The 13,800-nt window shown below is 38.5% G+C and overlaps 1 protein-coding gene across 2 annotated transcripts in view; it reads right to left on the reverse strand.

Moving 5' to 3' along the window:
* ADAMTSL3 (ADAMTS like 3) overlaps positions 1 to 13,800 on the reverse strand; it is a 355,931-nt gene that overhangs the window by 20,496 nt on the left and 321,635 nt on the right. The window contains exons 23-24 of one of the 2 annotated variants that reach the window (XM_088025150.1): positions 2,417 to 2,599; positions 116 to 232 (exon numbers count right to left, since the gene is read on the reverse strand). In XM_088025150.1, coding sequence (XP_087881276.1) covers positions 116 to 232; positions 2,417 to 2,599 — 300 coding nt within the window. The remainder of the gene's footprint in view (positions 1 to 115; positions 233 to 2,416; positions 2,600 to 13,800) is intronic. The other variant, XM_088025151.1, reaches the window with a different exon arrangement.

Consider the following 13,800-nt stretch of genomic DNA (forward strand, 5'->3'; position numbering starts at 1 on the left):
AGGAATAATTTTACTTATTGAGAAGTGTAAAACATGGAGTCTTGTAGCTAAATAAATCCTTTTCCCTGCACATGCCTCACAAATGGCAAATCCCTAAAAAGTCAGAATCTCTGACCTGGAGGTCGGGGTTCTCCTGTCGGGTCATTGCTGTTGGTTCCAGCGTTGGATGCCTGGAGCATATGATTTTTATAGTCCTTGGGAAATATGCTTTTACTGTCCAAACGTCTTTGTTCTGAGAAAAAAAAGAAAAAAGAAAAAAGGAGCCCTTGTTTTCCAGTTAAACAATCTCTAATTCTTGTCCCAGCTTGGGTGTTCTTAAAGAAGGCAACTACTAGGAAGTCAGCTCTTTCCAAAGAAATGCTCTGTCCTGGATGCTCAGGCTCACACAGATCTGGGAGTTACATGTGGGTTTGGGTGTGTGGGTGCTAGAGGGGTCTAGTTAGAGCAACTCTGCTAACATGTGGTATCTGTGCATGTTTTCAGAGTTTATACCTTAATAAGATGGGAAAAAACAGATTCACCAAAATTCCAGAAGGGATGGAGGAGGCCGCTGAGAACAGTAGAGCTCTTCCACTCAACAGGAGCCTTGGCAGCAGGAGAATGAGTGAGGTTTCACAGAGGACCTCATGTGGTGGGGAGTGTGGGCTTTCAGGAAGACCGTGAAGCTCTAAGAGCAGTGTGGTGGAAGAATGCCGTGCATTGTGTCATGTAAGACATTCTTGATTCCTCAATTTAAGCAAAGTCATGAGCTGCTTAGTGGGAGGTACTCCCGAGAGAAGAGGTGTGCGGGGCGAGGCTGAGATGGTCATGCAGCTTCAGGAGTGGAGACGAGCAGAAGCAAGGAATAAGGCTGGCACTTCTCAGAGCATGGGGAAGGCATTCAAGAATCAGACAGGCTTGGCCAAGCCCGTCAGTTGAAAATCTTCCATTCCAAGATCCTAGAAGACCACGGGGGCTCTTTGGGAAGGGCCACACGGAGGTACGGCAGAGCCTTCCTGATCAGCACTGATGGCCCAGGAGGGGTAGTATGAAGAACGCTCAAAGAGAAGGCTATATACTTGGGCTCCAGGAAAACTTTCTGTGAGTTTTAGGTCTCCTCATTCATGCAGTGGGATTAAAAATGACTGCCCCAACCCTGTGCTCTTGTAAATATCAGAGGAGTTAATGAACACTGAAGTGTTTTGTGCATGACAACTGTTCTAACTCCCCACATTGGCATCTCCCACCTGTGCATGTCACTGGGCATCTCTAACTGCCAACAAGAAAAGCCATGGAGAAGGCTCTTTTCCATCATCCTCTTGATTCCGCAGTGGATGCTATAATAACCTCATACCAGGTCTGGCAACAACTCAATTTCATTCATTTGTGAAACACTTATTTAACACTGATTACACCTGTGTTAGGTGCCTGAGCTATAAAGAAGAATAACAAATGATCCCTAATGTCCATGTGATTGACTTCTGTCATCAACTCTCAATTGGTTCCAAACCCTGATGGGAAAGAGGAGTATCATTTACTGAGTCCTAAACCCTCAACAATTTAAAGCCCATTATGATGACAAAAATTTGTTAACTCCAGAAATTATCCCTACAGATAGCAGAAACAGCAGAAGCAGCTTGTCATCCTGGGCCAAGGGGCACACTGTAATGAGCTTCTCCAAATGACATTACTGACCCAACTCTAAGGTGTCTTAAGACTCAATTGATTAGTATTTATTGAGTACCTACTGTGTGCCTTATACTGTATTATATCTTCAGGACTGCAAAAAAAAAAAAAATTCACACATGGTCTCTATAATTAAAGGACCTGCAATTAAGCTGAGGAAACATAAGTAAAAGAGGAAACAATCGGAGAGCAATGTGTGTTTGGACTTAATCAGACACCAGGTGGTTCGACCAGAGAAAAGAGGTCAAATGAAATCCAGGGGGTTCCCACAGGAGAGAGGAATTCTTCTGTAAGAGACAAAAGTTGGCCCTACATTTCTCTTCTTTGGAGAGCAGTGTGCCTGGAGGTGATACTTCCATGGAAACAGCATGTGGGCGGGGGAGTCTGTTGGATCACAGGGCAGGAAACCATGTTCACTAGACCAGAGCTCACTGCTAGCTTGGACTGGGGGTCGGGGTCAGCAGATAAGCAAATACAGAGGCAGAACATGAAGGGTCTTGATTCTGAGCAGAAGACCATATGCCAGTGTAGGTTCTTGGGCAGAGAAGTATTAGCAAGAAAATCACAGCCTTCTCAGAGAAGACCTGGGTAGGACGAAATGCCAGCTTTAGTGCTCGTTTCTATGTGGAAGGCACGGTTAAAACCATCTAATGTCCATCTTGTTTACTCCTCAGCTCCAGGATTGACAGAACGGGGGCCTGCTTTGTGCACATTACAGGAAGCACTTGAACCCGAAGAATTTGACACTTACCCAGCAGGTGCAGCACAGACGTTGCCACTGCCTTTCCAAGAGCATTGGAAGCTGTGCAGACATAGGTTCCTTCATGTTCAAGGGAAACATTCTGCAACAACAGGGATCCATTGAAAAGCAAGGAAACATTGTCACTCAGAGATCCTCCTCTCTTCAACCAAGTTATATTAGGCTGAGGGACACCTTTGGAATAAAAACAAATATGACAAAGGCAAATTCCTTTAAGAATAGGGCCACAGAACCATATGACAAATACCATTTAGCATCCTGACCACAAGTTAGCGAATGGGCTTAATTACATATAATAGGACAGATGGCTACTTCTGTTTCCATAGATCCTCTACGGCAGGTAGGGGATTCCATCAAAGCAAAGGGCTTTGGTCTATGATGCACCTGCCTGGGGTATGTATGTAAGTCAAGAGGAGCCAAAGAGGGTGGGGTAGCTCCATATCAGAAAAAAAGAAGAAACACAAAGCTGAGTGGGGGGAGCAGGGCAGTGGTTGGAAAGGAGGAGCTAGAAGCAGAGACAGAGAGAAATGTCCAGTGCCGAGTTATCACAAAGAAGTCTCCGGAAAGCAGAACTATCTAAGGCAAATCTTTAAGTTACTTGCTGCGCATGGGCAACAAAATGTCCCTCCTTCAGAAAAAGTATTAAATATTTAGGGGAAAAAAAAAACTTGTTCATTGCTAGTTTAGTAAAAGAAGATAATTTCAGGGAACACGAAGTGTTGAGTTTCCAGTCTGGGTTGATGTAGCGAGGTGCAGAGACCACAAGCAACACCTCTGGACACAGGGTGGAGCACGAGAAACAGAAAGAATTTCTCCCCTGCCCCGATCTTGAGAAGTCTTAGCATCTTGCTGGGATATGAAATGCAAAACTCAGAGGAACGTCTCTTGGTTCTGAAGAGCTGGGGCAGCCTCAGATGATCCTGAGATCCAGCTACAGGTAAGTGGTTTTGGCGACGTGCTCTCCCCTCAGTGCTCTGCTTGGAGAGAATGTGCAGGCGTGGTGAGGCTTTCTGCCAAAACCAGGTGTCACCGCTATCAACACAACATTTTCAATGCCCCTTATCGTAGGCAAAACGCCTGCCCCACGAAGGTCTGGTTAGCTCCAGCTTACAGCCGAGGAAGACAGCCGAGTCAACGCTAGGCTGGAACCTAAATACCCAGACAAGTGCTAATCACATGTACATATGCCTTTCTAGTCACTTCTACAAACACGTACACACAGAGGGGTCAAACTTTCCTAAGGTTGCCAGCTAGTAAACATCGGAGCCAAGATTCACACCCACACGGTTTATCCCAGAACTGACCTCCTAACCACAGTGTAGGTAGGTCTTGCATATTTCTTGATAAACTTATTCCTACATACCTTATAGTGTTTATTGCCAAAGTCAGCAGACTTTTAAAAATATATTTTATGGTTGTTTATTGCTAACAATAAAACTATTGGGAAGCTATGAATACTTGCACATTTCTCTTGTATTGCCATCTTACTGAACTTCATTACATCTGACCCTTGAACAATGTGGGGGCTAAGCATGCCGACTCCTCTCCCCCACACAGTCAGAATTCCATATGTAAGTTTTGACTCCCCCCAAACTTAACTACTAACAGCCTGCTGTTCAACAGAAGTCTTACCAATAGCATAAACAGTCATCTACACGTATTTTGTGTGTTATATGTATTATACGCTGTATTCTTACACTAAAGTCAGCTAGAGAAAAAATGTTATTAAGAAAACCATAAGGAAGAGAAAATGCATTTACAGGACTGTACTTATAAAACAAATCCACTTAAAGGTGGGCCTAGATAGTTCAAGCTTGTGTCATTCAAGGTCAACTGTATTTTGAATAGTTTTCAATTGATTTTTTTTTTTCAAAGGTACAAAACCAGATGTGCCTGGATGGCTCAGCCAGTTAAGCATCTAACTCTTCATTTCAGCTCAGGTCATGATCTCAGAGTCGTGAGATCGAGCCCTGTGTTGGGCTCTGCACTGGGCATGGAGCCTGCTTAAGGTTTTCTCTCTCTCCCCCCACCTCTGCACTTTCCCTGATGCTCATGCTCCCTAAACAAACAAACAAACAAACAAACAAAAAAAATACATACATACATAAAAATTTAAAAAATAAAAGGCAAACAATCATATCTACACATAGTGATAATTTTATCTCTTCTTTTCAAATATTTATACCTATTATTTCTAATTATTGCATAGCATTGACTAATGTCTTTAAAACAGTGCTGAATAAGGACAGTTACAAGAAACTTATCTGTCTTATTTCCAACTTTAAAGGGAATATTACTAAAGCTCCCTCCCTGAAGCATGATATTTGCTTTTGGTTTCTGATAGTTGTTGTCAAATCAAAGAAATTTCCTTTTATTTCTAGCTTACATGGAAATTTCTAAGTCCCTGAGTTGATACTGAGTGTATTTTAATTTTCTGATTTTAAAATTAAAATATTTAAAGCTATTAATTTTCTTTTGAATACAGCTTTGGCTATATATCTTGTATTTTGACATGCAATCCAATTATCACCATTAATTAGTTCATTCAAAAAATGTTTCTGAAGTGCCTACTCTATGTGATGCTCAATGCTGGGGCTAAGGATCTGATGGTGAACTAAGTTCCTCAAGAAATTTAACAGAAAAAGAAACTTAATTTTAAGGTAGGGCTTTGAGGGAAATAGGTGATTGCAATAAAAGGAGATGAGGGCTTATGATAAAGGTGAACACTGGATGCCATCACATAGAAGCTGCATTTAACACAGACTGAAGAGATGGAGAGCCCCACATGAAGGAACACCTCAGCTTATACCTTAGGACAAGGAGGAACATGTCAAGGGAAGGGGACAGCAGTGGTGGGGAGACAGTTTTAGGCCCAAGGAAGAGTGGGCATTAAGTCTTAGACACAAAGTAAAACAGAGTGCCTTTGGGGAATCATGGAAGTTTATTATGACGAGCTTAAAGTACATGGAGGAGAAGTGAGGAAAGATGTGATGAGAGGCGAGAAGATGTCCATCAAATGCAAATTTATTATCCATAGTAAGGAATTTGGTTGAATTTATTTTAAGGAAAATGGGAAACAATGTAATTATTTTAAATGATCTGAAAATATCAGATTGGTGCTTTAGAAGTATCAGCCTGCGTGACTCAGTCAGTTAAGCATCCGACTCTTGATTTTGGCTCAGGTCATGATCTCAGCGTTGTGAGATCAAGCCCTGCATTGGGCTCCACGCTGGGTGTGGAGCCTGCTTAAGATTCTCTCTCTCTCTCTTCTCCTGCCCCTCCTCCCTGCTTGCACTCTAACTCCCTCTCTTAAAGAAAGAAAGAAAGAAAGAAAGAAAGAAAGAAAGAAAGAAAGAAAGAGAAAGGAAGGAAAGAGAAGAAAGAAAGAAAGAAGGAGGAAGGAAGGAAGGAAAGAAAGAAGGAAGGAAGAAAAAAAGAAAGAAAGAAGAAAGGAAAGAAAGAAAGAAAGAAAGAAGAACAAAGGAAGGAAGGAAGGAAAGAAGGAAAGAAAGAAAGAAAGAAGAAAGAAGGAAGGAAGGAAGGAAAGAAAGAAGAAAGAAAGAAAGAAAGAAGAAAGGAAGGAAGGAAGGAAGGAAAGAAAGAAGGAAGGAAGAAAAAAAGAAAGAAAGAAGAAAGGAAAGAAAGAAAGAAAGAAAGAAGAACAAAGGAAGGAAGGAAGGAAAGAAAGAAAGAAAAAGAAAGAAGGAAGGAAGAAAAGAAAGAAGAAAGAAAGAAAGAAAGAAGGAAGGGAGGAAAGAAGGAAAGCAGGAAAGAAAGAGAAAGAAAGAAAGAAAGAAAGAAAGACAGACAGAAAGAAAGAAAGAAAGAAAGAAAGAAAGAAAGAAAAAGAAGAAAGGAAGGAAGGAAGGAAGGAAGGAAAGAAAGAAAGAAAGAAAAAAAGAAAGAAAGAAAGAAAGAAAGAAAGAAAGAAAGAAAGAAAGAAAGAAAGAAAGAAAGAAAGAAAAGAAAGAAAGAAGAAAGGAAGGAAGGAAGAAAGAGAAAGAGAGAGAGAGGGAGGGAGGATGGAAGGAAGGAAGGAAAATTAATTAATTAGTTAATTTCAGCCTGGATGTGATGTAAGACAAGGAAGACAGGGACATGGGTCAGGAGGACCAGTTGGGTGGTTACAAAAGCAACTGAGGTGAGACACAAAGGTGGGACAGTGGAGGCAGGAGCAGTGGGTCTAGAGAGACACAGGAGGAAAAAACCAACAGGACACAGTGATTGACTTTACATGGGGAAGTGAAGGAGAGAAGGACTTAAGGATGACATGCAGATAGATGGTGGTGCCATTAACGGAAACAGGGAAAACCCAGAGGAAGAGCAGATCTGCACGGAGGACGTGAGAAATGACTGTAAGTGTGTTGAGACGGAGGTAGCTAAATGACATCCAAAATCAACCGCCTGGATTTGGAACCCAGGAGAAATGTCTAAACTGGAGATACAAGTATTAACATAGAAATGATGATTGAAATCATGAAATTAAATGAGGTGATTACAGGGGAATGCATGGAATGAGCACAGCGGAGGGTTCAGGATAAAATCTGTGGGACAAAAGGATTTTCGGCATAGTTGGTAACCGCATCTGATTTCCTCTTTGATTCACATCCCACTTGGGAAGGAATTTTAAAATTTTCAACTTGTTGGTAATTTTAATCACCTGACCTTTTGCAAGGGAGTTGTGCCTTTAGTGCATTGTAATCAGAAAATGCAGTCCAAACAACTTCTGTTTCTTGAAATTTATAAGGTATATTTGTGTCCTAATATGCAATTGCTTTTTTTGGTAAATGTTCTGTGCATACTTGAAAAGAAGGTATATTATTTCTTTTTAGGGTATAAAGTTCAAATACTTACAATAATTAAGTCTTACTATATTCTTTTAGTATGTGTCCTTATTAACTTGCTTCTCCTTGAGTTCTCCTGTCCAGAAAAAAGTGCTCCAGTCTACTATGTTTATCAATTTTTCCTTGTGTTTTTCCGATTTTTGTTTTTATGTATTATAGCTTATCTAGCAATGACAGTTCATGTTGATGACAGTTTACTGTGGATTTTTTTTAAAAGGTGTCTTTTTATCCTTTTTTAGGGTCTTTAAACCCTGTCTTGCCTGATTTTACTTTTGTGACTGCTAGTTATTCTGTTTTCTTCTGCTTAATACATTTTTGTACAATTTTTACAATTTTCTGTATAACTCTATTTTGGAAGTGTCTCTTGTAATAGTGTATCATTAGGTTTTATTTGGAAACCCAATCTAAGGGGCCTTTGCTTTTAACAGCAATGTTAACCCTATTAATATTTAGTGTGATTACAGATATGTCTGGGTTTACCTTGTCATTGTTCTATACCTTCTGATTTTATGGGCCTCTGACTTTTGGTTCTCCTTTCTTTGTTCCCTTTTGTCTTGTAAAGTAGAAATTAAATGCTGTATTTTAAGTTCCAATAATGTTACAATTTACTTAAAAAAATAACCTAGTTGACAGCAATCTAGCAAAATCTTCCAAAATTATAATTGTATTTACCCTCTAAAGAGTAATCCCCTTTCCTAGGAATTAATGCTATCAACACACCTGCATACAAATGTTCTATTTATGCAGTTATAGAAAAGCAAAAGATTGAAAACAAGTCACATATCCAACAATATTAACTTAGAGTATATCAATGCAATGAAATATTGATGATGAACTCAAATTACTGAAAGAAAAAAGTGGCCAACCAATAATATACCTAGCAAAACTGTCCTTTAGAATTGAAAGAGGAATAAAGACTTTTCCAGATAAACAAAAGCTGAGTGAGTTCATCATCATCAGACCAGCCTCACAAGAAATGCTAGAGAGTTCTGCAAGTTGAAATGAAAGAACAGAAAACAATAACACAAAAGCATATGAAAGTATAAAACTCATCAGAAAAGGTAAATATGGGCCTTTGACTTCTTATGGGCCTTTTATGGGCCTCTGACTTTTGGTTCTCCTTTCTTTGTTCCCTTTTGTCTTGTAAAGTAGAAATTAAATGCTGTATTTTAAGTTCCAATGATGTTACAATTTACTTAAAAAATAAACTAGTTGACAGCAATTTAGCAAAATCAAAATAAGTACAGAATACTATAATACTGTAATGGAGCTGTATAAATCACTTTTAACTCTAGTATAAAAGTTAGAAGACAAAGGAGTAAGATATAAATATGAAAATTTGTTAATGGATACTCAATGTAAAAACGTGTGAAGTGTGACATAGTAACATAAAGTGGGAAGACAGGTACAAAGTGTAGAGTTTTTGTATTAGATTGAAGTTATGTTATCACCTTAAAATAGTCAATTATAAATATTAGATGATTTATGTAACCCCACAGTAACCACACAAAAAATACCTATAGTAGATATGCAAAAGAAAAGAAAAAAAAAAAAAAACCCAAAGCATGTCGCTGTTAGAAAAATCAACAAATCACAAAAGAAGATGGAAAGAGAGGAAAAGAGACAAAAGGACCACAAATAAGATAGAAAAAAATTAACAAAGTGGCAATACTAAATTCTTACCTATCAATAATTACTTTAAACATAAATGGATTAAGCTCTTCAATCAAAAAGCACAGAGTGGCTGAATTGATTTAAAGAAAAGCTCCAACTATATGCTGCCTACAAAGACTCTCTTTAGAATTACAGACATACACAGACTGAGAGTGAAGGGATGGGAAAATATATTCCATGCAAATGGTAACCAAATGAGAGCAGGGGTATCTGTACTTACATTGGACAAAATAACATCAAGTCAAAAACTGTTACAAGATATAAAGATGGTATATATTGATAACAGAGTCAATTCTTCAGGAAGATATAACAATCATAAATATATATGCACTTAATATCAGAGCACCTCAATATATAAAGTAAACATTGATAGATCTATAAAGAGAAACAGATAGCAATACAATAATAGTAGGGGACTTCAATATCCCACTTTCAACAATGGATAGTATGTCCACACAGAAAATTAATAAGGAAACAGTGGACCTGAACTACACTATTAACCAAAGAGACCTAACAGACAGACATAGAACATTCCACCCACCGGTAGCATAATATACATTCTTCTCAAGCCCAGATGAAACACTCTCCAAGACAGATCACATATTAGGCCACAAAACAAGTCTTAACAAATTTAAGAAGGCTGAAACCACACCAAGTATCTTTTCTAACCACAATGGAATAAAACTAGGAATCTGTACCAAAAGGAAAATTAGAAAATTCAGGTATGTGGAAATTAACCAAGACACCCTTGAGCAACCATTGAGTCAAAGAAGAAATCAGAAGGGAAATTAGAAAATACCTAATACAAATGAAAATGAACATACAACATAGCAAACCTGTGGGATACAACAAAAGCAGTACTAGAAAGGAAGTTTATGGCAATAAATGCCAATGTTACAAAAGAAGGAAGATCTCAGACAACCTTTAGCCTTCAAGGAACTAGAAAGAGATGAACAAACTAAACCCCAAATTAGAAGGAAGGTGAAAAAAAAAAAGATTAGAATACAAATAAGCAAAATAAGGAATAGAAAACCAATAGAAAATGTTAACATAAATAAGAGCTGGTTTTTTTTGAAAAGATAAACTAAACTGACAAACCTTTATCTAAGCTTACTAAAAAATCATTAAGAGGATTCAAATAAATAAAGAGACATTCAGTCTGATAACACAGAGGGCACCTGGGTGGCTCAGTCAGTTAAGCATATACCTTTCGGCTCAGGTCGTGATCTCAGGGTCCTGGGATCGAGTCCTGCATCTGGCTCCCTGTCCATCAAGGAGTCTGCTTCGCCCTTACCAAACTCTGCCCCTCCCCCCTGCTTGTGCGCGCTCTCTCTCTCTCTCTCTCTCTCTCTCAAATAAATAAATAAAATCTTAAAAAAAAAAAAGACTGATGACGCAGAAACCAAAAGGATCACAAGAGACTATTCTGGATAATTACACACCAAATCTAGAAGAAATGGATGTATTTACAGAAACATACAAACTACCAAGACTGAATCATAAAGAAACAGGAAAGTTCAACAGATGTGAATAATGTACAAGAAAATTGAATCAGTAATCCAAAACCTTCCAACAAACCAAAGTCTTGGACCAGATGACTTCACTGGTGAATTATACCAAACTTTTAAAGAAGAATTAATACAATCCTTCCTAAATTCTTCCAAAGCATTTAAGAGGAAGAAATAACTTCTAAACTCATTTTACGAGGTCAGCATTGCTCTGATACCAAAGCTGGAAAAAAAAACAACACTATAAGAAAAGAGAACTACAGGTCAACATCTCTGATGAACACAAATGTAAAAATACTCGAAAAAAATACTAGCAAACTGAATTCAACAACACATGAAAAGGATCATCTAACATCACCAACTGGGATTTATCCCTGGGACACATGTGAATTAATTAATGTGACAGACCACATTAACGGAATGAAGGATAAAAACCACATGATCATTTCAAAATATTTTATATATATATATATATAATAAAATGGATTAAAGACAAACATAAGACTTGATACTATAAAACTCTGAGAAGAAAACACAGGAGGAAAGCTCCTTGACATTGGTCTGGCAATGATTTCCTGGATCACCAGAAGCATAATCAACAGAAACAAAAATAGACAAGTGGGACTACATCAAACTAAAAAGTTTCTGCACGGCAAAGGAAACAAAATATAAAGGCAACCTACAGAATCCGAGAAAATATTTGTAAGCCATTTATCTAATAAGAGGTCAATACCCAGAATATAGAAGGAACTCCTACAGCTCAATGGCAAATAAACAAATAATCCAATTTTAAAATGGGCAAAGGACTTGAACAGACATTTCTCCAAAGGCATAAAGGCAGACAACAGGTGTGTGAGAAGATGCTCCACCTCACTCGGCATCAGGGCAATCAGAAGCACAAGGAGGTAGAACCTCACACTGGTTACGATGGCTATGATTGAAGACACAAAAGATGACAAGTGCTGGTGAGATTGTGCAGAAACTGGAACCCTCCTACCCTGTTGGTAGAAATGTAAAATAGTACAGCTGTTTTGGAAAGTAGTATGGAGGTTCCTCAAAAAATTGAAAAAAAATTTGAACTACCATGTGATCCAGCAATCCCACTTCTGGATGCAGTATATATCCAACAGAATTGAAACTGGATCCCAAACGGTCTCTGCGCTCCCACATTCACTGTGGCATTGTTCCAATAGCCAAGATAAGAAAACAACCCGAATATGTATTGACAGGTGAATGGATGAAGAAAACATGGTAGATACATACAGTGGACTACTCTACAGCCTTAAAAAAGGACATTCTGCCATTTGTGACAATATGGATGAACCTAGAAAACATGCTAACTGTAACAAGCCAGTCACAGAAGGGCAAATACAACATGCTTCCTCTCAAATGACAAAAATAGTCAGGTTCACAGAAGCGGAGAGAATGGTGGTTACCATGGGCCACGGGGAAGGAGAAATGGAGAAGCATGGTTCAATTGTATTAAGTTTCAGCTAATACAGGGTGAATGTGTTCTAGAGATCTGCCATACAGCAGAGCACCTATTGTCAATACTGAATTACGTACCTAAAAATGTGTTGAGAGTAGATCTCAGGTTAAGTGTTCTTACCACAAAAAAAGGGGTACACAGGGTAAATTTTGGAGGTGATGGATATGTGTATTACCTTGACTGTGAGGATTGTTAATGAGTGTATGCATGTATCCAACCTCATCAAATTATATATATTAAATATATGCAATTTTTTGAACCTCATATTTCAACGACACTGTTTAGAAAAAAAGAGATGTTCTCAGCTGAAAAATACAAGGTATAGAATGGTATGTTGAATATACTAACTTTTATATAAGAAAGAGAAAAATAAGTATTCATGCTTGCATAGAGAATCTCTGCAAGGATATGTAAGAATCTAATGAGGGTGTTTACCTGGGTGTGCGGGGTACAGGTGCATGGGGAGGGTGAACAGGGGAGTGGGAACAGGGGACTTTCCATTGTATGAGGTCCTCTGAATGCCTTACCTGCCTCCAAATTTTAAAAAGTTAGTTAAAAAACACAAGTGACATCTCCTAGATCCCCGATTCTCCTTCTAGGATAAGGAAAGGTGAAGTCTTCCTTCCCACATCTTTCCCCCACCCTTTTTTCTTTTCCTCTGACATAAAATGGGATTTGGAATTCAGGTCATTTTACATTATTACTTTTCATTATATATCTTCTTTAAAAGATTTTTTTTTTGAGATTTGCAATCTATTTCTAAGTCACTAAAATAAACTCTTAGATTCTGTATTTAAATTGATCCAAATGTTTTATTATGATTGCTTTCATACTGCAATGTCTCTGTGATCATAATTAAGATGCATTTCTTGCTTGACAAGGCAGCATTTGGGGAGTATTTTCCCCCACAAAAGTAGGTCAGTGGGTAGGATGGATTAGGAATACTTGAGTGGGCGAGAACCTTTTCTCTTCTCCTCACCAAGAAGCAGCTCAGCTTCCAACAGAATTGGAGTGTTGCAATGCACGTTCCTGCACACTGCTCATGCCACCCGTGGTCACCTGGGCTTTCACACTGTGATCGAGTCTGAGGCAAGCAGATTTTTTATTGTCTTTTAAGTAATCTGTTGTTGTTTCCTTTTTTCTTTTTGGATTCCTGCAGGATTTGTTCATGATCAAAATTTTCAAAACTTTTGCCAGGATATGATCAGGAGATAGTATTACCTGCTCATCAATTTTGCCTGGAACACTCCGGGGCATCCCGTCTGTAAACTAGTCGCTGTTCCATTCAGTAAAACTTTCTCCTCTTCTCTCTCTCTAAGTTCTGTGTCTGCTCCGTTCGCTCCATTCTCTTGCTCAGGATCACCATTTAGGTGGTTAATCTCTCCCCTCCATGTCCATCACGCAGGTGTCATTGTTTTTAGCTCTCTGCTCTTTTCCTCGGCATTCTGCAAGCAATTCTGAGCTTGCTCCTTTCCTTTTATTTCGAGTGTTTTATTTTCTGCTTCTAATATTGGCTTTATTTCTCATTGTTTTTTAAAACTCTTTCCAGCGCTATTTTTATTTCTACCTCTCTTCTACCTGGTTTTCCCCCAGCTTTACTGAAATATAATGGACATATAACATTGTGCACATAGGGCGTGCAACATGTTGGTATGAGGCACTTGTATGTTGCAAAATGACTGCCACCATCACCTTCATTAATCATGTCACATGTTACCATTTCTTTTTTGAGGTAAGTACATTTAAGATCTACTCTCTTAGCAACTTTCAGTTAAATTAACAAACAAATTAACAGTTTTTTTTTTTTTATCTTTGTTTTCCTCTTTCTTTTCTAGAGTTCTGGGGAGACACAACACATAC

Source organism: Eumetopias jubatus, unplaced genomic scaffold, assembly GCF_037043125.1.
Source record: "Eumetopias jubatus isolate StellerSeaLion01/CBP00866 unplaced genomic scaffold, mEumJub1_p1.0 scaffold_7, whole genome shotgun sequence".
Taxonomy (NCBI): Eukaryota; Metazoa; Chordata; class Mammalia; order Carnivora; family Otariidae; genus Eumetopias; species Eumetopias jubatus.